At 46.7% G+C, this 23600-nt stretch overlaps 1 protein-coding gene across 1 annotated transcript in view; it reads right to left on the bottom strand.

Annotated features, from left to right (window-relative positions):
* Window positions 1-5018: 5018 nt before the first annotated feature.
* Window positions 5019-23600, bottom strand: part of CASTOR2 (cytosolic arginine sensor for mTORC1 subunit 2) — a 112106-nt gene continuing 93524 nt past the window's right edge. The window contains exons 3-9 of the mRNA XM_034068861.1: window positions 15785-15978; window positions 15097-15229; window positions 13655-13778; window positions 12984-13094; window positions 11585-11667; window positions 9961-10055; window positions 5019-5999 (exon numbers count right to left, since the gene is read on the bottom strand). Of these exons, the coding sequence (XP_033924752.1) occupies window positions 5934-5999; window positions 9961-10055; window positions 11585-11667; window positions 12984-13094; window positions 13655-13778; window positions 15097-15229; window positions 15785-15978 (806 nt within the window). The 3' untranslated portion in view covers window positions 5019-5933. The remainder of the gene's footprint in view (window positions 6000-9960; window positions 10056-11584; window positions 11668-12983; window positions 13095-13654; window positions 13779-15096; window positions 15230-15784; window positions 15979-23600) is intronic.

Below are 23600 nucleotides of genomic sequence, written 5' to 3'. Positions count from 1 at the left end.
GACGAGCAAACCCACATACATTCATATCTGCAACTTAAAAACCACACAGAGTAACTCCTTGGCATTGCTGGGCACTGCAGCAATCCCTGCCTCTCCCCTGCCCTTTCCATGCCTGTGCACTAACAGGGCCTCTGCAAGAGCCCTCACTGCTGCATCACGGAGACGTGTGAGAAACTGCACAGACAGACACAGGGATGCCCATGGAAATACAGATACCAGGGCCAACAGTGTGGATGCTGTGGGTCAGCACAGACCGAGGCCATGGCCTGTCCACCAGCTCACACCTCTGTAATGGGAGGAAATACAAGCACTGCACAGCAAAGGTAATTAAAACACAGTTTCTTTCAGAGCCAAACTAATCAAACAGGTGCAATGTAGGCTCTAATGTGTCATACAGCTTCCCTACCTTCACAGGCTGCCAGTCACACTGCTGAACCCTCATCCCTGAACCCTCGCTAGAGGCAACAGGTCCCTGTGCAGTGCAGCCAGTGGGAGAACGTGTTGGGAGCTCATGCCCAGGGATGCTCAATCCAGGCCCTGCAAATGCAGCCTCTGAGCAGAGCTGCTTTGTGCCTTGCTCCCTCAGGTGTCTGCCTGCTGCTGAGAGCATCACGAGCATCAGGGTGTTCATGGAGCTGTGCTGGAGCCTGAGTGACCTCCTCTGCACTCCTTGCTTCCCTCCCAGCATCTGCAGGACAGAAACTTGTGCTTCAGAAAAAAGGAAACCTGATAAAGTTCTGCTGGATGCTCTTCTTGGCTAAAGCAACCGGGACCTTTCAGTGACACTTCCCTTCAAGCATTGGTCCTGAGGGTCCCCACTGCAGCTCTGCATGGCATATCTGAAAAGACTAAATCACTGCTCATGCCATTTGCAACCCCTCAGGCAGGGTCCGACATCACCAAGCGTTTTGTTAGAGGCTGATTCATCTCTGACCGACTGCATTCCCTACCTGTGCCCTTGGGAATGGTAACACTGAGCTTGGAGTTAAAAATACATTCGGAGGCAGCAGCGTGATATTTATATTATGAATGCTCTTTATAAATGGCATTGCCATTAAATAAGTCTTAATACTAATGTCACCCACTGCAGGTGCCACCATCTCTGTGCTCCAGCAAATCCAAATGCTTCCATTAACACCTCCATATGCAAGAGGGATTAATACATGCCACTTGAAGCACAGCATTTAGAAACTCTGTCACTGCAAAGCCAACTGACTTCAGTGCCTGAACAGAAACAGCAAACTGCACAATCCTCTGTCAGGATGCACTGATGGGGCGGACTGGAAATCAGCGACCTGGAAGTGCCACAAGGTCAGCTGCAAGGGAGCATCCTCATTGCATCTGGTGAAGGGTAACTGAAGTATCAAATTAAGGGATGGTTTGGGTAAAAACTTTTCCCCACCTGGACCATAACAGTGTTCCTGATCAGCAGGAAACTGATGATGCGATGCAAAGACCATACCCTTCCCACAGCCAGGTTCCAACAGCCTCTCCTACTTTAAAAGATGCTCCAACATTTCCATCTAGTTAAAAATAACCCATTAATGCTTCTCACAGGCCAACCAAGGTGAGTTTCCCAACCCACACCAGAGCTCTGCATTAGCCCTCTGGCCACTGAACCACCAGTCAGCACATCTGCCAGGAAACCCCACAGCCTTGCATGGAGATGCTGGCAAAGGTCAACATGAACCAGCTCTGGAGGAATCCCGGGGACAAGCCCAGGTCACCCCGAAGTCCTTCACATGCAGGAGGCTCAGGAGGTGCTGAACCCGGCCCGGGCACTGGTTCAGTGCTGGTGGGAAGTGGAAGCCCCACTGCAACCCCCCAGCCAGGGTCTGGGCAGGCACTTTGCTATGAACCATCACCACTTACAGACTGAAGCAATTCAGGGCAGCAACTAAACTACTTATCTCAAGAGAAACAACTTCTTTTCTATAATCTGTGTGCTTGAGGCAACCACACTGAAGAGGAACAGGCTGCTCCTGAAGCAGGCAGAGAACCCAGTGCTGTGAATCAAGCAGAACCACAGTTTTGCTTCAGGTCAGCTTCTCTGCTGCTCTTTGTTAAAAACATGTAGAGAAATCCCGAGAGTGTAACTAAGTATTCATATTGCCTATATACTTGAATTAAAAATATATGGTGAATACATGTGTCTATACAGCACTTACTACATATATACACACACCGAGAGTGTGCCTGGAGTATACACACATGTACTCACCCAGCATATATTAACCTATATTGCTCAAGTATATATGCTCTGTACAGTATACAGCCATACGGACACAGAACACAGGTATTTATACATGTGTACAAGACACACTACGTATTTCTATGTAAACACTATACAATTATATGAACATATGCCCACACTTGCACAGTAGAAAGGAATTGGCAGCCAAAGTCTAATTGGGGTGAGGGGAAAAAGACAAAACCCTACATAGTGACACACACAGGGGGAGAAAAAGTTCCTAAGGAAACAAAGGCCTCAGAGAAGCAAGGAGGGCACAGGAGGGCTCACGTTCTCCTTCCCTGCCCACCCCTCCTTGCAGGGCTGGCAACACTGGTTGGTGAGTTTTTGTGCAACAAGAGGAACTGGGAAGGTTCGGGTGATCCCTGATGAGCAGCAGCCATGGCCAGGGATGCTCCCACAGAGCCAAGCGGGATGCTCGAGGCAGGGGGGTGGCTGATGGGTAACTGGGGCCTTCAGTACCCAACCAAAGGGTGTCCCACTGAGACATGCTCCTCCTTTCATGCACACAGTGTGAAACAGCACAATGCCAGGGATGCTCAGAGACGTTATTATCATAAGGCATTTAAAGAAAAAAGGAAAGATCCTTCCATTTTTCCCCACCCCAAGGCCAGGAGGTGCTAGGGGAGCGTGAGCTGTTGAGCAGCTTGAAAAGCCACTGCTGTGGCTCATGCAGCATGTGGTGGTGTATTATTATTACTATTGTTTTCAACAAAGCTCCTACAGACCCCTTTCTGCCTTATCCAGCCAAGGGCTCACAAGCAACACCACTGCGGACATTTGCACCCATCCTGACTGCACACTTGACTGCCCGTCCCCAAGGCTCTGTTTCCAGGTTCATCCAATTCTGGCTAAAATCGGCATCATCTCCTACCAGCAAAGTGATGTGGGGAAAACTGAAGGGAAAGCATCAAACTACCCCAAGTTGTCTGAAATAAGCTTCTGCGTTCTCAGGACAAAACAAGAGAGGAAATCAAAAGGTGAAGGTGAACATGACAGCAGGGATGGAGAGTTCCTCAATTCCATTTTACACCTTGTGACATTTCCAGGCTGGGGCATCAACCTGCGTGACGCAGTTCAGATCCACCACAAAGACTTCTGCAGATCTCACAACCATAAACCTGACTCCCCTGGGATAAAAAGTGAAAAATTTAAACTAAAACTTCTGCCTCTGGCAGAGCCTGAGTGCAAGGTTCAAAGAATAGAAAAAGTCATTAAAAACCATTTTTTTCTCACTTTCTGTTAAGGCTCAGTAAACTTTTTGCTTGCTTCAAGTAATTCCTTATTGTACATGTCATGGTCTTTACAAAGCAGCACTAGCACACGCAGAGCAACACACAGTGCCCTCCCTATGATGTGGGAAGTGGCTACATCATCATTCCCCAATGGTTGTAAAACGTGGAGCATGAAGAACGTCCTGTCCTGGTGACACCGTCCATGCACACAAGGAAAGCTCAGGCTTAACTCAGCCAACCAGAAAGTTTGGCTGTACACCAGCCCATGTGCTGGTATCTCCTCTCAAACCTGCCACCCCAACCTGCCACCCTGAGGAGGAACCCTTGCATCCTTATGGCATGTGGTGGGAAGCAAAGCATCTTTCTAAGCAAACATCCAGAGATGCATGGTGCCACACTTGGAATAAACATTTACTCCAGAAATCTGGAGTGAATTCATGGGGCAAGACCAAAAACCCATGTAAAGGAACAGCAAAACATACAATTCAGCAGAGTATGAAACATGTGCTTAAGTAAGTGTTCCTCAGCAGGGATGCTTTATCTTGGGGCCTACAAAGGAAAGTCACCCATGCTGTTTCCTGTGGATCCTCAATTCCCTGCCTACCTGCTACACAACATCCTACCAATGAAAAATCAGATCTGAAACTCAGCGTCTGGGTTCAGCAGCACCAGAAACCACTAATGTTAAGCTCAGCCCTCCAGCACCACAAATTCACAGCTAAACACCAAGCTGTGAGCCAGTGTGTGAATCTGCATGCCCTACACACCAGTATAAACCTGTCTGCATGACCTACACACCAGTATAAACCATGCCTGTGGCATGGTCTCAGGTGCTTGCTTACTGCCTCCAGATCAGTGCAAAACCCTGGCTCAACTCTGCAAGACACTGCCTCAGGAAAACCATGCTGGAGGCTGTCTAAGCACAGCTGGGAAGCTCTCAGTAGAACTGCAAAACCTTCCATTTCTTCATGTCAAAAATGAAATGGGAAGAACTCTAGAAACGCAAGATACACGTGGGCTCCTAACTGTGAAAGCAGAGACCTCTGCAGATGGTTCCTCCTTTCCACCATCCCTCACTGTATGGTCACAGCACAATGCAGTGGTAGGTACCTACAACTTGGGTGATGCCTGCTCTCCCAGCAACAGTCCCTGCTGTCCTCCATGGTGGTGGCTGTGGCTGCCATTCAGAGGTGGTGCCACCATGGGCCTCAAGGCCTGGCTCCTGCTGGCCCACAGCTTTGGTGCAAGGCAGGAGCAAACACCCTCCTGCTGCCTCACTGTAAAGCCCACATCACCTTCCCCTGACAGGACCAGAGGGAAACGCTTTGGGTTTTATGCACTTTCAGCATCGTTCTGTTCTCAAGAGAACCCCTGGGAGTCAAGACCCCATCTTGGTGATGAAGGAGCTGATGAAGAGGTGGTGATGGAGAGTCCCAGCAGGGCTTGGGCACCCTCCTGGCCCTGGTGAGGACAACCTGATGCATCTCTTGGCTGAGGTGGACCAGGATGTGCAGGGGATACCCAGGGACCCAGGCAATCCTTCATGTGCCCATGTACAACGTGGATGGGAAAAAGCCTGAGGAGACAGGAGGAAAGATGCCTCCCTTGTCTTGCTGGCCCTGGGGGACAAGAGGATGGCTCTGATGTGAGGATGAGGGGACAGCAGCTGTCCTGGGGCAGAGGACATGGCAGGAGGACACTGGGGGAAAGGGGAAGGTGATGGGGGAAATCTGAGCTAAAATGGCCACGTTTCAATACAGATGGAAGTCTCGGTGTCCCCACCTGAAGGTGGGTCAAAGCAATGCTCCCCATGCCCAGGCTTTCCCAGAGCAGCCAGGCTTTGACTGCAGGGAGACAGGGAAAAGGGGAAAATCCAAACAACCTGATACCTTCCCCTTTTCCAACACCAAACAGTTTTGTCAGGGGAAACAGAACCCGATTCCCATCCCTATCTCAAGGCAGGCAATGAGGAACAGTCCTCAGGAAGTCTGATGCGAGGAGACAAGCCAGTACTATGCAACATCTTTTCTGTTTAATTCCACATGTCGTTGGATTTAAGGTTCTCGGGGCTCTCTCTAAGCAAGGGCTTGTCCATCCCAGCCGAGCAGAGCACCCGTGGGGGGAGACTGTGTCCCCAGGCAGCTCCTTCCACCCCAAGAACACAGGCAGGTTACACCTCACCTTGGAGAGGACCATCAGGAAAGCATCTCACCTCCCCTTCCTCCTGCCCCTCATTCGTAGATTTAATAAAATAACAATATTAATAATTAAACCCAAGGCTTATTGGAGCTGTTCTGCTCAACCTTCCACAGTCTCTTTTCATGTCACTCTCTGGAATCAGATTTTTCAAGAAATACTGTGAGAAAAAAAGAATAATAATAATAATTATAATAATAATAATAATTATAATAATAATAAAAAGCATCTGGAACCAGCTCAGAAGATCTCTAATGCTTTTCAGCTTGACTGACTTGGAGTGCATTGACCACACCGTTTATATTTTCTTCAGGTACCTGCAAGAAACCAGAAAGAAAAGTCACACTCAAGCAAAAGCCAGGCAGGGATGACACAGAAAGGGGCAAGAGACAAGGCAGGAGAGTCCCAAGGAGACAGGTACGTTGCTCTTGTACACCTGAACTCCACTGAGAAAGGACTCCACCTGCAAGAGACACCCTCTGGTTCAAAAGCATTAACCCATGGTACCCCTAGGAGCAAACACTCTAAGTGAGATCTGGCTGGTTTGCTGTCTGCATGGTGGGTGCTGCTGGGGAGGTAACTGTTTGGGGGTTTTCGTTTCCTTCTCCTCCTCTCTCCTCCTTTCCCTTCCTTTTCTTCATAAAGCATTTGTATGACAGGAGCTCCCTCATGCAAGGTGTCCATGCTGATGCCCAAGGGCTCCATGATGCTCTCTAAGGCATCCTACAGGTTTGGGACCCATAAGTGTGGTGACAGTAGAATATGTCCATCAAAAGAACTGCCCACCTGCTTGTGGTGGGGGGTTCTATTTGGTGTGGTGTAGCAGCTGAGTTCTCTTAGCCAGTCTTATGATAGACTTAACCATAGAAGTCCATATACAAAATTACTAGTGGATGTCTTTTCACACTTACTGCAAGAAAAACCTCTTTCAACACAAGATACAAAAGATGTCAGAGCCAGTGTCACTGGTATAAAAGAATCACAATCAAAGTTATATCAGACAGAAAAGAGGCATCTGACATTGTATCAACTCAAAGATGGCCATCAGGGGACAGGCAGTGAACAGCTCTTGGAAAGTGGAAAGGGGGTTGAGGGAAAAATAAAGAGCCTGTGAGCTGCTGCAAGAAGCCAAATAATTCACGTTAAGTTGAAGAAGGAGCTTCTGTGAGGTATCTGAGTCCTGGGCCAAGAGCACAATACCTGGATTCACTGGACACCCTCCAGAGCTCAGACAGTGGAAATGCAACTGGACTGTGATTTTCTGCAAGGCTTTTAACAGAAATGGGGGGAAAACCCACGAGAAACTAACAAGAAAAATACTCTTTTTTCCAATGGAAAGATGGAACAGGAGCAGGTAACTGATGATGTGTGAACACAAGTCAGCCAGGAAAGGAAGGAAATAACCTTAAAACCACCATACAGCAAATTCTTCTGCGTTAGGAAGAAAACCCCAGCAAACCTCCATCACAGCAGGGAAGAGACACTGAGCCAGGACTCTCCACTGCCTCCCCTCCATTATTTTCCCAGTACATTGAACACTGCAGTGGAAGTAGCCATATGACTCTTGGACTCTCCAGAAGATAATACGACACAAGAATCAACTTTGTAAACCACATTTTCTTTGCTAGCCCCAGTGGATGATCATGGGTCTCCCTTGTGCTCCTTCAGTGCAGTGCAGGAGTAGGAGTAAGCAGAACTGGCCAGTTCTGGCCAGCTGGCTTCGACCTGAATGGATCCATCTCCTCACTTCAACACAATGGCCTGATCCTTCATTCACTGCAAAATGCTTGACTCCCTTAATGCTGAGGAAATGGTACTGATCATACCACCAACATCTGGACTGGATTTTCTTCAGGACAGATGTGTGAACAGTTCTGATTTGTAGGACACATCCTAATTGGTCACCAGTGGAGAATTCCTACCCTCTCTGCCCCTTAGAAAAGGTCCCTATCCCAGTGCAGCTGGTGCAAGACGTCCCTTTGTCAGCTAGAAAGTAGATCAAAGCATCTACCACAAAGTGAAAAGTAAAGCTCTGAACCATGTCCCAGACATTACTTCAGCCTCATTAGACACAAAATGCTGGTGAAGAAGAGCAAGATACCTTTGAGCATGAGGCAGAGTGAACAGAGCACCTGGAAAAGGGACTCTTCTCACTTGCTCTCTCTAGAGGGAGCTGGAAACCACAGCTCTCTCCAACCCCCACCTGACGGCATAGAGAGGACACACCAGAGACCTGGAGATTCCCATCCCACCACTGTCTCCCAAAGGGATTTCTTCTCAAGTATAGGCTGTAATTTCCAAGTCATAATCCTACAGCTACAGCACTGCAGGAAGACCCGAGTATTAACATCCAGGTCAAATAAAAATTAAGCAACAAAAACCACCTTAAGATGCACAGGAAAAAAAAGATGAGGTCAAAGGGAAGAAAAGCTTGTATAAAGTACTCTAAATCTTTGATAATAAATACTGAACAACCTTAAAGAAAGGGAGGATGTAGAGAAAGGATTCAAGATACACTTAGACCTTGACAAATGTCACTAGAAGACAAGGTGTTTTGGTGGCAAAGCTAGGGAAAACAAGACAAAATCTAGGTCAGGCTCTTGGCCAACAAACCCAATCTACAGCCAGCATGCACACAGCATAGGAACCACACCTGGAGCAAAGTCAAGCAAAGGAGGGCTTGAAATGCACCTTTCACATGGAGGAAAGATTTGACAGCTTGAACGGCACTGTCCAGATGAAAAGGCTTTCAAAGCCATACAAAAAGAAAATAGCAAGTAGCAAGGAAAATGCTAAAATACTGATTTGAGTAAGGAAGAGCTGCAGACCTCAGTGCATCACCCAAATAACACCCTGCCAGCTGCTGGGAGACAGGCATCTGCTGGGCTCAATGTAGCAGGATGAGCCACTTTTCAAAGGCGGAGCTGCCTGCAGAGTCATCACAATTGCAGGGCACAAGTTGTAAGTGAAGTATCTGTTTGAACCAACAGGGCTTAGCTCTCCGGATACTGCTTGACAACTGGAAGCTCTCTGCACCTTGTGCTCTGGGCAGGAAGCTTGCACCTGGGGCCACAACAACAGGTAGGAATGCGAGGCAAAGCTAACAGTATTGATTTTAAAATGGTGTTTTATTAGCTTATCTTATCGGCACAGTTAATATTCAAGAAAAGAAGACAAACATATGTAACACTTTGACCTTTGCTATCTGGAATAATATTTATTTTTACTCTTTACACACATGACCTATAGTCTGCAAATGGTTCACACCAACTGTGAAAAACCAAAGTGATTAGCTGAAAAAATCCCACCTTGAACTCACTGGGGCTTCTACAGGTCAAAAGGAAGGCCTGAGCAGTGAATGTACAGCCATAAAAGGAAAATGCAACGAAGTGCAAATTTAGGGACAAAAACCCCAAAAGCACAAAGCAGCTCTGTGTTGCTGGCTTTGTTAGCACATGGATTACCGACTCCCTCCCTCAGGACTAAGGGAACGGGCTCCAAGTCAAATGCCATCCTGTTTGTGGCTACAGACCTAGCAATCTTCCCTTTCCAGGGAAATGCCTCATTTTTGAGGGTGTCCTATACAGCCAAAGGAAGAGCAGAGATAGGCTTAGATGGTAAAATCTCCATCAGGATAAAGGAGAAGAGAGCCCTGTATGAATGGCAAGACCCTCACGCTGACAACTGTGCTGCAACTGTTTGTGGACACCCAAAAGAACAAACATAGCCACATCCTTCTCTGCTTCAAAATCGCCTCCCCTTGAGGTGCTGATGATTACTGCTATTTATCAAAGACCCACCAGGAGGATGAGGCAAGATCAGCTGAGCTCATCAGATGAAGATAGGGGTTTGCTATTGGGAGACTCTCCAAAAAGTCCACACACACAGAAGCACCCACCTGAAAACCTGAAGCCTCCAACTACATATGCAGGAAAAGGGCTTGTGTCTGTTGCTAATAAAAGATAGTGGTACAGTGGCAGAGAGTGCTCAGGGAGGTCAAGAGGTCTCCACTGCTGTGGGTCTTTAAGGACTGAGACCATGCTTTTGCAAGAATGACACTATGACACTCCCTAGCATGGCTTTGCCTTGGGGTAGAGCTGGCCTTGGTTCAGAACCCAGGGCAGTGGCAGCCAGGAGGCTGGGGAGAGATATTCACTGAGCTATGTGATGGCAAAGGCACTCCAATAAGCTCTTCAGATGGGAAATGATATTCTCATCATGAATTTTCTCCCAGGGGAAAGATCTCCCCTATTCCAAAGAAGCTGTCTTGGTACTCACCAACGCGTGATCAAACTTAAAAGTACTGATGTAGTAGGCTGGGATGTCAGCTGCGGCCAAAGGCTCAGAAATCTGAGCAACAATTCCACATTCATCTGTGGAGGAGATAAAAATCAATCCTTGTGTGAACAGCACCTAAGTATCTCACAGAACTCCTGGGTCTCACCAGCTCCATGCCTATACAGGGAGGAGTTTGTCTTCACAAACACCAACCAGAAGGGATCTCTGATTTTATGTGCTGTTTCTCACAGAATCAGGCTCTTTGGGCCACCATGATACAATGCACATTTAATTTTATTGCCTTCTTTTTCTTACAGAGAAATGTAAGTCCCCCAGAGGCACAAACATTAGGACTGGAATGATTTTCAAAGGTCCAAAGAAAGGCAATTGATAATCACAGAATCATAGGGTTGGAAAGGACCTTAAGGTCATCTAGTTCCAACCCCCCTGCCATGGGCAGGGACACCAATAATGTTTAGGAAGGAGGCACCAAAACCAGTCTCATATGCCTTAACCTCCGCTTTTCTCTTTAATTGCTATGAAATGCTTTGCCTTGCATCTCTTGAGAGAAGAGATGCTGACCTGCTGGTTGGCCTGGACACATGGCTCCTAGACTGTAGACCACCACAGCCCCTGTGACAGGACTTCATGCCAATTAAATCTGTCCCGCTCATCACAGATCAATGGTACATTGTTTCCACATGACATCTGAGTTTCACTGATCCAAATGGAACATTTCAGCTTGATTGTAAGCTAACATATTTAAACACTGCATACTAAGGGGACTGGTGGGTGTCCTGATGTCCTGTAGGTGACATACAATGTGCCATTTCTTCATATTTTGCATCTAAGATGCATGAAGAGAAGGTGCATGAAACTTTCCTCCTCGCACCTTTCGGCTGGCTGGTGCAGAAGCTGCAATTAAATATAAAACTTGGCCAAGCATTTTTCAGACATGTTCTTGAAGCCTGTATTTTGTAACTGCTTCAGAGACCATAGGAAAGGAGACCTAGTGTTTCCTGAACATGGGGCATTGTAGCAATAGTCACATTGGACTCCTTAAAACGACAAAGGACATAAATATAACCAGGACACTTCTGCAGGCTTAAAGCATTTGCTCTGTGCTACTTAGGTCCAATATTCTTTTGAGCAGAGAAAATGTTTGCAGCCCTGGATGTGAAACAGGTCTATGAATGGGACTCCCACTTGGACTGCTATAACTCTGTACTACATCTACTAAAGCCAGAGTTGCCCAAGGAGTGCAGTGGAGCATGACAGTGCCTTCTGCCCACTGCTTTCTGTAATCTTGCAACGCATTCCCATATCACCTTTTTGTCCACTTTTTCTCTTTAAACAGAGACGCAACTGCAGCTACTTCCCAAGTCCAGCAGATGAATGTAATTTAGCTGGAGCTGTCAAGCATGTAGCACTTTCCAAAGTATATTTAGAAGTCTGACTTATTAGGTAGGAGTCAGACTCCTCCTGTTTGAAAATCTCAGCTTGCAAAGTCACGTTAAGATGCTCTTAAAAAGCCTCAGCCTCAGATGGATTTTTCCATCATCCCTGAAGGCCCTGAGGCGAATGACTACCTGTGCACCAACTGATTCCCCAAATGTCTACCTACCAAAGCCAAGAGGCTGCCCACCAATCCGCACCATCTTCCAGAGCTCACCAGATGCACTTGTAAACAACAAATTATTAGGAAATCTGTAAAAGAAAAGAAATACCAAACATGGCAATTAAAACACAGCAGTGTATCAAATTCTGCCTGAGGGGATGCTGCTGTTCCTGTATTCCTGCACTGCTGGAAGCCAACAACAGCAGCAGCAGCTCAGTGAAACAGAAAACTCAAGGTAAGAGGGACAGATGCACCTGCCTGCCCCTCTAGATGTCTTGTGGTCCATCAGCATTGGACGCTGGAGGTGTGCAGGGGCACCCAGAGAGGCACAGGAAAAGGTCTCTAAGAAACAGGCCATGCCCCAGCTTTACAAAGGTTGAGACTATTAATCTGAAGGCTTGACTTGAGCTGCATTTAGAAACACCTAGGGACAGAGTATGTTTTCACACCTACTCTCTTAGGAATGTGCATGGTGACCACTGTTTTTGTGTCTCAGCATCACCAGTGCCTTTTTGCATGTCATCCATCCCTGTTTGATCACTGCTAAGATCCCATTTCTTAGCAGGGTTAGGAAGAGCAGTAGCTAAGAGACTTGCCCAGGGTTAAGCAGGCAGTCTGTGACAGTCCTCCAAGCACCAGGCTGCAGGCTGCCACTGTCTAGTCCCTATTGAAGGCAGATGGAGCTTTACTCCTATTAAGGTCAAAGAAATTTTCAAGGGGGCAATTAAGAGTTTGCAAAACAAGTCCCTAGGGCAGGCAAGAATCAAACCCAACCATTGCACTGTGTGTCAAGGGTGAATTTATGCACTGCATCTCAGTGCAGCATCTCGCCTAGCCTCCAGACCTCAGGGACTTTTGTGATGTGAAGCTGCAGAAGTACACACACAGACACAGGCTGATCTTTGCTCCCAAGCTGATTTTTTCCCTGCCAGACAAATGAGTCCTGGGCTGCACAGGGGTGACTCAGTACATTATCATCACAAGGAGACTCTGAGCCCAGCCATGTGTAAAAGCAAAGTGGGAGGACAGCATCGCTGACATCTCCACCCTGCTTTTGGCCTTTAGCAGTAAATATTCAACCACAAATACCACATTTTCTTGGGTTTGCTCTTAAAAGCACAAGTAATGAACAATGGAATAAAATATCAGAATCACTTTGCTCCAGTGTTCCACTTTCAAAACTGATATAACTTTACATTATAGTGGCTTGTCATTTCACTGAGGCCTCGGATAGATAAGCCCAAAATTCAGGAGCTGGAACATAGCAGACTTCACTCAGGCACATCACAGCCATACACTGAGGCTCTAAAGAAATAACATGGAAGAGCTTAAGCTGCTTCCTGCTCCTTTGAAAACCTCACAGGTGCTTTTCTGGGACCCATAAGGCCCTAAGACCAAAGCTCACCTCTGCTGTGTCTGGACATCCATGACCAAGGAGATGTAACCCTCGATGAGAGAAAAGGAGAAAAAGCGAATGTGTCCCGAGTCTTCATTGCCCACCACTGATTCTTTTACTCTGAAGAAACAGAAAACGACAGCATTAACTGTGGCTAGAAGAGCAAAAGAAGCTTTTTAAAGCAGATATATAGCCAGGGACACCAGGAATGTTCATACACTGACTTGGGGAAGTGACACTCTGTCCTGTCACATGGATTTTGCTGAGGAACACACTGCCAGTCCCCACAATTGACAAAACTCTCCCATCCCTGCCCCAAGGTCCTCTCACAGGAGACTGTGGACCAGGAGCCACAGGCCCCAATGGGCAGCAGCCCCAGCAGCTGTGCATCCCCTGGTCATATGTGGATACACAGCACATTGATCACGTTGCTGCTCTTAGCTTAATTCTGAGAAGACTCAGCTTTCCAAAGCCAGTAGATGTCTTTGGGCACCTTCAGTGTCTTATTTGGCTTCCATCTCTCAGGACAACCTTCTTGAGCCTGTGAAACCTCCCTCCCTAGGAGCTGAGAACTGCCACAGCATAAGGCCACAGCAGATCCCTGGGCATCCTGGTGGAACAACGTGCATTTGTGCCTCCAAACACCTCCCTCAGGAGCCTGTCTCCCTGCTGGGACCTACCCATTGGAGTAAAACATGACATCCATTAGTAGTGTAGCAACAGTAGGAAGGGTATCTGGATCCAGGCTGGTGACGCAGAACATATTACTCGGACTGGAAAGGGGATGAATGACAGGCCTCTGAACTGAAAAAGACACACACAGCTATGAAGCCACATCTGCAGCAGGTTCACATTCCACCAGACATTATCCATGCACCAGCAGTGTCCGCAGAGAAAGCTGACAGCATTTGTAAGGAAGTTCTTATTTGCTGAAGTCCTCCTGGCTCTCAGACGGGGACTGAGGAGCCTGGGGATAACCTGTTTCTGTGGTGTTCTCCCTGAAGTATAAGGTAATATCATCCTGCACAGGGCACAGGTCAGCTCCCTGCTCACAGGGGCTCTAAGGCCATCAGATGCACCCACATCAGACAAGGGTAAGCTGTAGGAGTTGCCAACACAAACTGAAAGGTAGAAATAAACTTAGACTTCTACCATTTAAAAGACAGAGCTATGGAAGGCATTTCTGGCAGTACACTCTTGTCTCCCTCCTTTTGGGGGGCCTATTTTGCCATAACAGCTACAAAAATTCAAAACCAGATGCCATGCAGCAGCTTGGTAAACACACTGCAGCCATGGGCTGAAAAGCAGCCGGTATTTAGGCATGCAGCTACTGAGCAGAACAACGCAGCACATTGCATACCTGTGCATTATCAACGTGTTTTGCTGTGCCCTTCCTTCAGATGTTTTGCACCAGGCTCATTTTCTTAAACAAGATGATTTATAGCTATAGAGTGAGGAGGCTGAGGGGCACTTCATAATAACTGAGCTCTGCTTTGTTTGGTTATGGGCATAAAACTACAGGCAGGTGTCTAGGTAAACATATGGATTTAAGTAGCTCCTTTTCCTGACTGTGTCCTTTGCCTGATGCTTGTTTCTCTAGACTGGAAACATCCTTACATTCTGTAAAGACCTGGGCTCATTGTAGCCTTGATCCTGACTAGTACTGAAGTGTGAAAGTTGAATACTATTCTCTGTACACCATTGCAATACTTAAAACAAGCTTTTATATAACCCATTTTCAACTGAAATAATGAAACATGGAAATACGGGCTACACATAATGTTAGTTTTGCAATTAAAATGCATTGTACTTTAACCTGTAGAAAGGTTAAAGGCATGTCTTCTCCAGAGATGTGAAACCAGCACTACAAGGCTCTAATTCCCAGCACTACAAGGCTCAAATTCAAGCAAAGCTCATCAGCACTGCTCAGAAAGTTATGCACCTACTCAAATCCTTGGTTGAACTGGGACAGACTCAGGTATGTGCTAAGATAGTTTATTATCTTACAACAGGAAAATCACTCATCAGAATGTTGAAGGGAGGTAAGAGGCAGACTTTCACCCCCATGTGTCATGGAGACCAACTCCCTGGCAAGCTGAGCCCATACCCTAACCATCCTTACCTAGTTTTGGTTTGACAAATCCATTTGTTATCCCAAGGTCATCAGCAGCCACTGTCTCCCCATTCACTACTCTGAGGATGGTGAACTCAGCAGCCAGTGTGTGCATCACGAAGGGCAGGTCTCGCTCACGTACCTGAAGTTGACAACAGGATTATCTCAGGGTTGTGTGCACCAGAAGTGAGAATACACTGCAGTGGAGGTTATGTGCTCTGAGGGCGCAGAAAAGTGGACACATTCCTGCTTAAGCCAGCAGGGGTGTAAGGATAAACACCACCTGGACGCGTCTCTAGAGAAACATAACTGGAGATACATCAATAGTATTAAGCACCACAGTGCTTTTAATCATAGAATAATATAATCATAGAACCACAGAATAGTTTGTGTTTGAAGGGACCTTAAGGCTCATACAGTTCCAACCCCCTGCCATGGGCAGAGACACCTCACACTAGACCATGTCGCTCAAGGCTCTGTCCAACCTGGCCTTGAACACTACAATGTCATCATCCCATGTGAATAGCTCTGAGATGCCAGAGAGCCTAACTACGTGGCACAGAGCTCTGGGGAAAACCAACTTTGGTACTTCTGCTGCTCCTCAAACAACTTGTTCCCAGAAATGTCATTAAAACTACTCAATGGAACTTTCATCTGGTGGCAGGTAACTCTGCCTGGTCCTCTCACGTCCTCTTACCAGGATGAAGTCCGTCTGATAGGTGGAGAGCATGAACACTGAGATGTTTTGGTCAGCTAGTGGTGCTATTACTGACTTGGCAATTTTGGTCACTCCGATGGGCTGGGAGCCAGAGAAGCCACCTCCACCAGACACCACGTTGAGGGCAAGCCATGTCGCATCAGCCACGCTCAAGTGTTCCGAGGAAGGAAGCTCTGCAAAGAGACAGCAGGGGAGGACAGAGGTTTGGTTTAGAGGCAGAGAGAGCCAGGTCCACATTCTGGTTCGTATGCTGTTAGCACAGACCCCAGTGCAATGAATGAGACGAGCCCACTGGGGTTCCCACACTGCTATTCTAGCCAGCCTCCTGGGCTTCCCCACACTGCTTCACAGGATGGTACTGTGCTGTGTTTTAGATACACCAGCTGCATCAACCTCCACTGCAGCAGTCATACAGATTTGCAAGGACAACACACTGCATGCACCTCAGCAACTAGCTCAGATGCTGGTGACCAGCACTGCTGATTTCCCCATGTGGCAACAGCCTGAATGAAGTCTTTAACTTAACTCCAATCTCTTTTATCACATGATTTCTCCAGATACTTTCCTTGAGTTTTTCTGGTCTCTTTCGTTCCCTTTCTCCTGCTCTAAACCCAGATTTTATTCTCCTGGACTTGAAATGGAGGCTGACAGAGCAGACTGGGCACTAGCCCAAGACTTTGCAGATGCAAAGCACGGACCCTATGCATCTGTGGGGTGCTGCCTCCATCTCTAGAGCAGAAGCCAAGAGCCTCACAGCTCTGTAAGGTATGGATGGTCTAACATATACACCAGAGATCAAGATGACCATGTACAGAGATAATGGAAATCTTTTTAAGAATAACCCCAGTTCCATTACATTTGCTTCTAGTCTATTAAGTAGCTTAAAATGTGCAGCTTAACCATTTAATACAAATTATTAACTGTTTTAAAGAAACCTTAATGTATTAACAGTCCATAAAACCACATGCAGACTCTGGAACGAAGGCATAAGCTTCTGTAAGTTTTTCTGGACTTTGGATTTTGTTTTGGCAAATTACAGAAACAAACAAGTCAGATCCAGATCTACAAATGCATAATCCCAGTTAAAACTACCCAGCATAAGGAACCGGACCTCAGATGCAGATCCACACAGTGGAGGTCCCAGGAGAAACCTACACACTCTGCTTAGAGGTTAGATGCAGCCCAGCAGCCCCAAGCACAAATCCCAGCACTGCTGCTCTCTCAGTCAATGCCCTGGTGCTGTAGGCAAGTCACTTCATGTCTCCATCCCCACGTGTCCTACTCTGTCCACCCACTCCTGGCTCATCCATACAGTTTTTTCTCCTTTCCTTCCCCTTCAGCAAGACCTCTGGGAGCTGTTTCTGTACAGCTTCAGACACCATGTAATAAATTCCTAACCTCACCCCCTCTGAATCCCCAGGCACCACTGCTGTGAGACAATGACAGCGCTGAAAACCTAAAATGAACTGAATAACAAATACTATTCATTTTGCTCTCCTCAATAACCTCAATTGTGTGTGCCATGAAAATAACCCTGAGCAAACACACTGCAAACAGTGGGGACACTGAGGGTTCTGCATTTTGATGTTTAGCTTCATAGACCAATGTTTCTTTTTTACTGAATAATCACAGCTTACATGGAATGAAAACTAGACACCAGGGAGAGGGGGTAAGTTTGTGCATGAATCAACACCACGTTACCTCAGAGAGACCAGTGCAAGTTGCTTGCAGAATATTATTGCAGCAAAATACCATTTTCTGATCAGACCGCCCTTGGCATCAGAAAAGCATCCCCAAAACAAAGCTTACTACATCAATTGGCATGGAGGAGCCAGGGCTCAAAACAACTGCTGCTGATCTAATAAGCAGCTGACATCTTTTTTTCATTTATTCCCACCTCTGCTCCTTGCCTGTGAAATAAATAAGGAAAAAAAAGCCCAGATGTGTTCCTTCTCTGGACATGTACTCGCTCCCCGGCAGCGCACAGTGGGCAGGAGCAGCACGTCATTGGTATTTACACTTCCATTTCCCACATCCCAGAGCCGTTAAAGCAGCCAGGCAATGACATCATGGAAAGGTCAAGTGACACCTTTCCTCTCTGCAAGCTCATCCCCAAAAGCCTCTGGCAGCACAGCCACCCAAGTCAGTGCACAGGATGTATGTGCAGCTCTGGTTTCTTGTTGGCCGCTTTAGGCACTGGAGCTCCTCTAAGGTCTTCCCTTAAGGAGTCTTCTCCAGGCTGCCCCAGTCCAGCTCTCTCAGCCTGGCTCCAGAGCAGAGCTGCTTCAGCCCTTGCAGCATCTCCATGACCTCCTCTGCACTTGCTCAAGGAGGTCCATAATGACTCGCTACCAGCAGCAAGATATCACAACTCATTTCCCTCTCTATAAACAGCAGATGATGCTCCTGCTTTGTACAGGAGATGTGGCTCTGGCTGCAGGTCATTAAATACCAGTTTCAATACTATTCTGGGTCAGGGACGTTGCAGAAGATGCAGTATTTCACAGTGGACAGAGGCGTTACCACATTTCACTTTGGTAGCAGTGGGACTGGAGGAGCTGTCCTGAGAAGACCTCATCAACCTCTTCCTCAGGGGGTAGGAAGGCTGATATTCCCACTGCATTTGTAACTACTGGAAAGTGTTGATCATGTTCGGTTTTATGTGTTTAACAGGCCATATGAAGTGGGACAGGGGCCACTGCATTTGCTTAAGTAACCTGCTTCTCATCATTCGATTAACTTATAGAATGCAAAAAACAGTCTGCAAAAAACAGATAGAAAGTGACTGAAATACTGATTTTGGACAGTTTCTATCAGGCAGCCAGTTGGAAAAGTCCAACCCAAATTTTAATGAAACAAACCCAAGCCATAAGCTCAATAAATTCATCTAAATAGCATCAAATAAGCCATGTAGGAAGGTGTTTTTCCCAGGAAGCTGTTAAATGCAGTAAACCCAAGGAGAGCTGAAAACACCAACTATAACATTAACGCAGACTCAGGGAGGCAGAATAAGGTAGTAAATAAAGAGCAAAATGAGGAATCACCCATGTTTCAGGACCAACCCACCAAACCCACCACTGCCACTACTTCCTTGCACGAGAGCAGAGCTCCTGACACCCCAGAGCTGCTATGGAGCCCCAGCAACCTACACAAGAGGTGATCACCTTGATAGCCCAAGCACAGAACTCAACTTGCCTGGCAGTGCAACACCAGGTACCAGTTGCTGGTGGGCTCCAACAGCCCGTGGTACCACTCTCCATTTTCTCTCACGCAAAATTCTCCCTGCTGTATGCAATCTGCAGTGCCACCAAACAGACACACAGATGCCATGTGGGACACAGGACCCCCCAAGGGAAATAATAAATCAATGCCAGTTTCTGCTCAAACCAAACCCCCAAAACACATGTCAGATAAGGTTTAGGGCATGAGTTAAACTGCTTATTCACACCATGGGTGATTTAAAAGCCTTACTGGAACACATGGCAGGTAGAGCTGAAGCAAAGCAGAATCCATGGCACACGTCATCCTGGGATGTGAGGTGCTGAGTATCATATTGGCCATAATTGGCTCCTGAGCTCTAATAATCAATACCATTTCCAGGGAGGACAACAAACACTGGCCAAAACCCAAACAAGGATTGAATTGCTGCTGCCGGAGTGTTACAAAATGCTGTAAGTACCGTGAGCTGGTGCTCCACGTGGCACTCTTAAAATACCTTTGGGAGGATGCTGGCCAGATGATGAGCTTCCAGCTCATGGGTCTCTGCACGCTTTTATGGTTACAGAAAGCAGGGATGGACAATCTCCTGGTTGACAGCCCTGACCGAAGAGTCATCCCAACCGTGTGGGTCTGCACAACGTTTTTCTGTCTCTGTTTTCCACCATGGGGACCCCTCAGTCTCCCACACCCTGTGCAGCAGGAACAAAGCACTGGGAGAGAGTCCTCCCCCTCTGGAAGAGCCCTGGGAAATAAGCACACGCTCTGAGAATGTACAGCACAGCAGAACTTTTTATCCCCTTTCTTTACCTAATGGGTTCAATTGTCTCATAAAAGGGTTACAGTGAAGGGGAAAATGCACAGTTCTGTAGCAGAAATGCATCTCACCTACCCACACTGATCACGGTTGTGCAAAGCACTGCCAACCAGGCACTTATTCACTTCCTTCAAAAAGGATACCCTGTGAGCTGTTCTCTGTGGCCCTCATTCCAACTTAATGGTGATCGTAACTGATGACTCCTATTAGTTTTCAAGTGAAACTGCAGATGTATGATGAATTTCTTAAAGAGCTTGGAGAGAAATGAAGGCAGTCAGCTGGTCTGGTTTTTGGTGCGGCATGCTGGATCATCTCCTTAGCACTCATCCTCACTCAGTTCACATATTTCTGTGCTCTAGCAGAGTACTCTGGGTGATGTACTACTCCTTGAGTTGTTCTGGTACTCTGAATGAACCCATTGCTCATTCAGTTCATCATTGGAGACTTATGTCCGCAGCCATGACTAACTCCAAATGTTAAAAAATAAATGTTTAAAACATCCTGTGGATTGTTTGACCACCCTTCTGGCTATAGTTCCCTTGCACTGGACTTATTTCACCTTTTATAGCCTCCCTCTGCAAAAACGTCAGCAAGAGTCCTGCCTGTATTAAAAAGATAGAGGAAAAGGCTCTGGCAGTAGCAGGACTCCAATGGTCAAGCATTAAAACTAAAAGCGCTGCCAACTGCAAAATCCATGATAAATTGGGAGAGCTGTCGCCAATGCCTTTATGTGGCAGCACAGTTTATATATATATATAAATATTTTTAATAGGATTTTTATGTTTATTGAAGGGTTCTCTTCCCACTGCCCAGTGGAAGCTTTTCATTGCTCTGCAGTTTTCAAATCCCCTCTTGTAATAAAGTAAGGGATTATCACAGATCATAAAGCCCGATCCAAAGCTTGGGCATCTTCCTGACTTCTCTGTTGGCTTTATCACACAGCCACCGAGGAAGACCTGGAGATGCCACTGAGGGCTTCCCAGAACAGAGTGTGATGGGATAAGCATTCACGGGCTGATGGGGAGCTGGGCTGACCAGGGCAGGTCTCCAGCACCCACTGCTGTGGTTTCTCTGACATCTGATAGAACGCATGTGTGTAACTGGATGTCTCTGCTCAGAAAATGCTTTAGGAATTTAATATCCTTGTGACATTTTGGCCACACAAACTCAAAATCTGGAGGGGAGAGTGGGAGGAAGATAACAACCTGAACCTTACTCCTTTTGAGTAACTGAGCTAACTGAACATTCCTTTAATGTTAAGAAACTGAGTACTGTTTCTCTCACTTCCAGAGAGCTGTGTAAAAGGGGATAAAGCAGGGTCATTTATCAGATGTGCCAGAAAGAGCTCTGGGGCTGGTCCAGTGCCAGCTCTGTGTGTCCCAGGCTCACTACTTTGGAAGCACAAGGGTTATTCCTGCAGGAGATGACCTGTTTCTTGCTTTGCTCTGCCTCAAGGGCAAGGCAAAGTGATCCAGTGCTGAGCTTCCACCACAGGGACAGCACCAGGGCAGCAAAAAACATCTTGGGGATGTCACAATGCAAATCATAACCTTTCAGAGCAATGTAAATACCCTTTCTTTCTGCCCCAAAACACAGACACTGCCAGCTCCACACTTAATCACTGCAAGCAAAGACTTTTGCTGCCACACAAACCCTAAACAACTCCCATGAGCAGTTTTTAGTGTGGTGTGAGGCAGCTGCCAGGCAGAAAGTGCTTGGTGTCGGTTGGATTCAAGTGCCACGGAGCAATCCCACACTGAGGGACTTATCTAAGCACAATAGCCCGGCAAGATGAAAGCACCCCACTTGGCTGTGCATTAGGAAACGTGGTGATTAGGGCCAAAAAGTTAATGCTTTTGTGCACAAGAGAAGGAAGAAAATCCCACAGCTCTGATTCAGCTGAAATCATCTCACATGCCAATGAGCTCCAGCACGTCTTGGGAGGAGGTTGGTGTGCTCACAACAAAGCAGCTTTTGCAATTTTTTCCATTGATGCTAATAGTTTGGTCGGCTGCCACCCTCTGCAGAGGGCAACACCAGAGGTGAGAGTTGGAAAGGATCTTTCAAGGCCATCTTGTCCAACCCCTTTGTCATAAGCAGAGGTATCTTCAAGTAGATCAGGTTACTCAAAGCCCCATCCAAACTGACTTTGAATGTTTCCAGGGATGGGGCAATCCATCACCTCTCTGGACAACCAGTTCTAATAATGGGTGCAGAAGCAGGCACAGAAGACAGCCCTGACAGCATGATACAAGGTGCACAACACCTCCAGCATCACACCTGCTGCCCCCCAGCATGCGCTGGGACATGAGCAGTGAGACATCTCACACAGCAGCACATCAGGAACTTCTAAAGCACTGATAGCTCCAAATGCTCATTAGACACCAAGTGTTACCAGCAAACGGGATAGCAGGTTTCTCCAGGATCACAGCAGACCATTGAACTTCAATTTTTGCCTCTTTTATTGCTCTTCTTTGTACATCCCAAATTTCTTCCTGATGGGATGCCCTGGTACTTCTGCAGGGCTGGATCCCAGGCCAGGGAACCTCACCTAAATGGGTGCTTCTCTATTTTTGACATTTTCTCCTAACAGAGAATGCAAAACTGAGGGGTTTTTATTCCAAACTCCCTCAACAGGGAAGCTGTGAAACCTGTCATCTCATTTTCCCATTTAGGCATTATCCCACTCACAAAACTGTCAAAAGAACATCATTAGGTTCATAAACTCCAATACCATGCACTGAGGAAATGACAGCTTGACATTTTATATATTTAACCTCAATGTTCCTGTGCCTCAGTTTCCTACCTATAAAGTGGATACAAACCCCCCTATTTCTTCTAAACCTTGCTCTCAAGAAACAGCTGCTCTATTTAGCTGAGGTTTACGTACACCTCACGACTGAAGAATTTCACAGTTAATGCAAAAATCAGTGCAAGCAGCATGGAAAATTTCCAGCAAAAAAGGGAGTGTGGCAAAGATTTCAGTGTCTGAAAACAGGATGAGAATGGGAAGTTTTGCTCTGGCCTCTGCGCATTCTTCCTTTATCCCTGAAGGAGGAAGCTGTTGGTGCTAGTGCTATTGCAGGGATATTCAGGTAGGTTTGAAAGGCAAAGGTCTCTCACCTTCCACTGTCATGACTGTAAGACAGACAAGCAAAGAGACAGAGGGAATGAGAGGCAAAGACGACAAGAAGCAAACAAGAAAGCACTCTCAGGAAAAACAAGCACCCAGAGCCTGTCCAAGTCTCCCTCCCTAAGCTCTGAGCAGCCAACACTCATACAGCATCCAGTATGGACCAGCTCACCCAAAATCATCTCCCAGAAGGGCTCCTACAGTAAGCTCAAGCAGTGCAGCCATCTCCCCTCATTTCTCACCTGGATTTTATCTTATACTGGTCCTTGTCTGCTGCTACAGGTTTTCTTTCAGTTCTGGATTAACTACATCTTAAAGTGATGTATGGGTTTACATCAGAATGGGCGAACATACCCAGTGCAATTTCCTCATGTTTTCCTGATAATTCAATTCAAACCCTACCCAGTGTAATAACCAGTTTGAATTTCAAACTACTCATGCAAATAGGACAAATTACATTCACAGGGAATTACACACAGTGACCCGAGGTCCCATGTCCATCTCACAGAAGCTACTGTTATTACTCACAAGCAAGGGAGTCCTCCGAGCCCTTTACCAGAGGGAAATTACAAACACATTAATCCCACTTTTAGTTGATAGAAACTGGGAGAGTAAAAAACCTGCTTCAG

The sequence above is a fragment of the Melopsittacus undulatus genome, chromosome 13, assembly GCF_012275295.1.
Source record: "Melopsittacus undulatus isolate bMelUnd1 chromosome 13, bMelUnd1.mat.Z, whole genome shotgun sequence".
Classification (NCBI taxonomy): Eukaryota; Metazoa; Chordata; class Aves; order Psittaciformes; family Psittaculidae; genus Melopsittacus; species Melopsittacus undulatus.
This window is presented reverse-complemented; position numbering and strand designations above follow the sequence as displayed.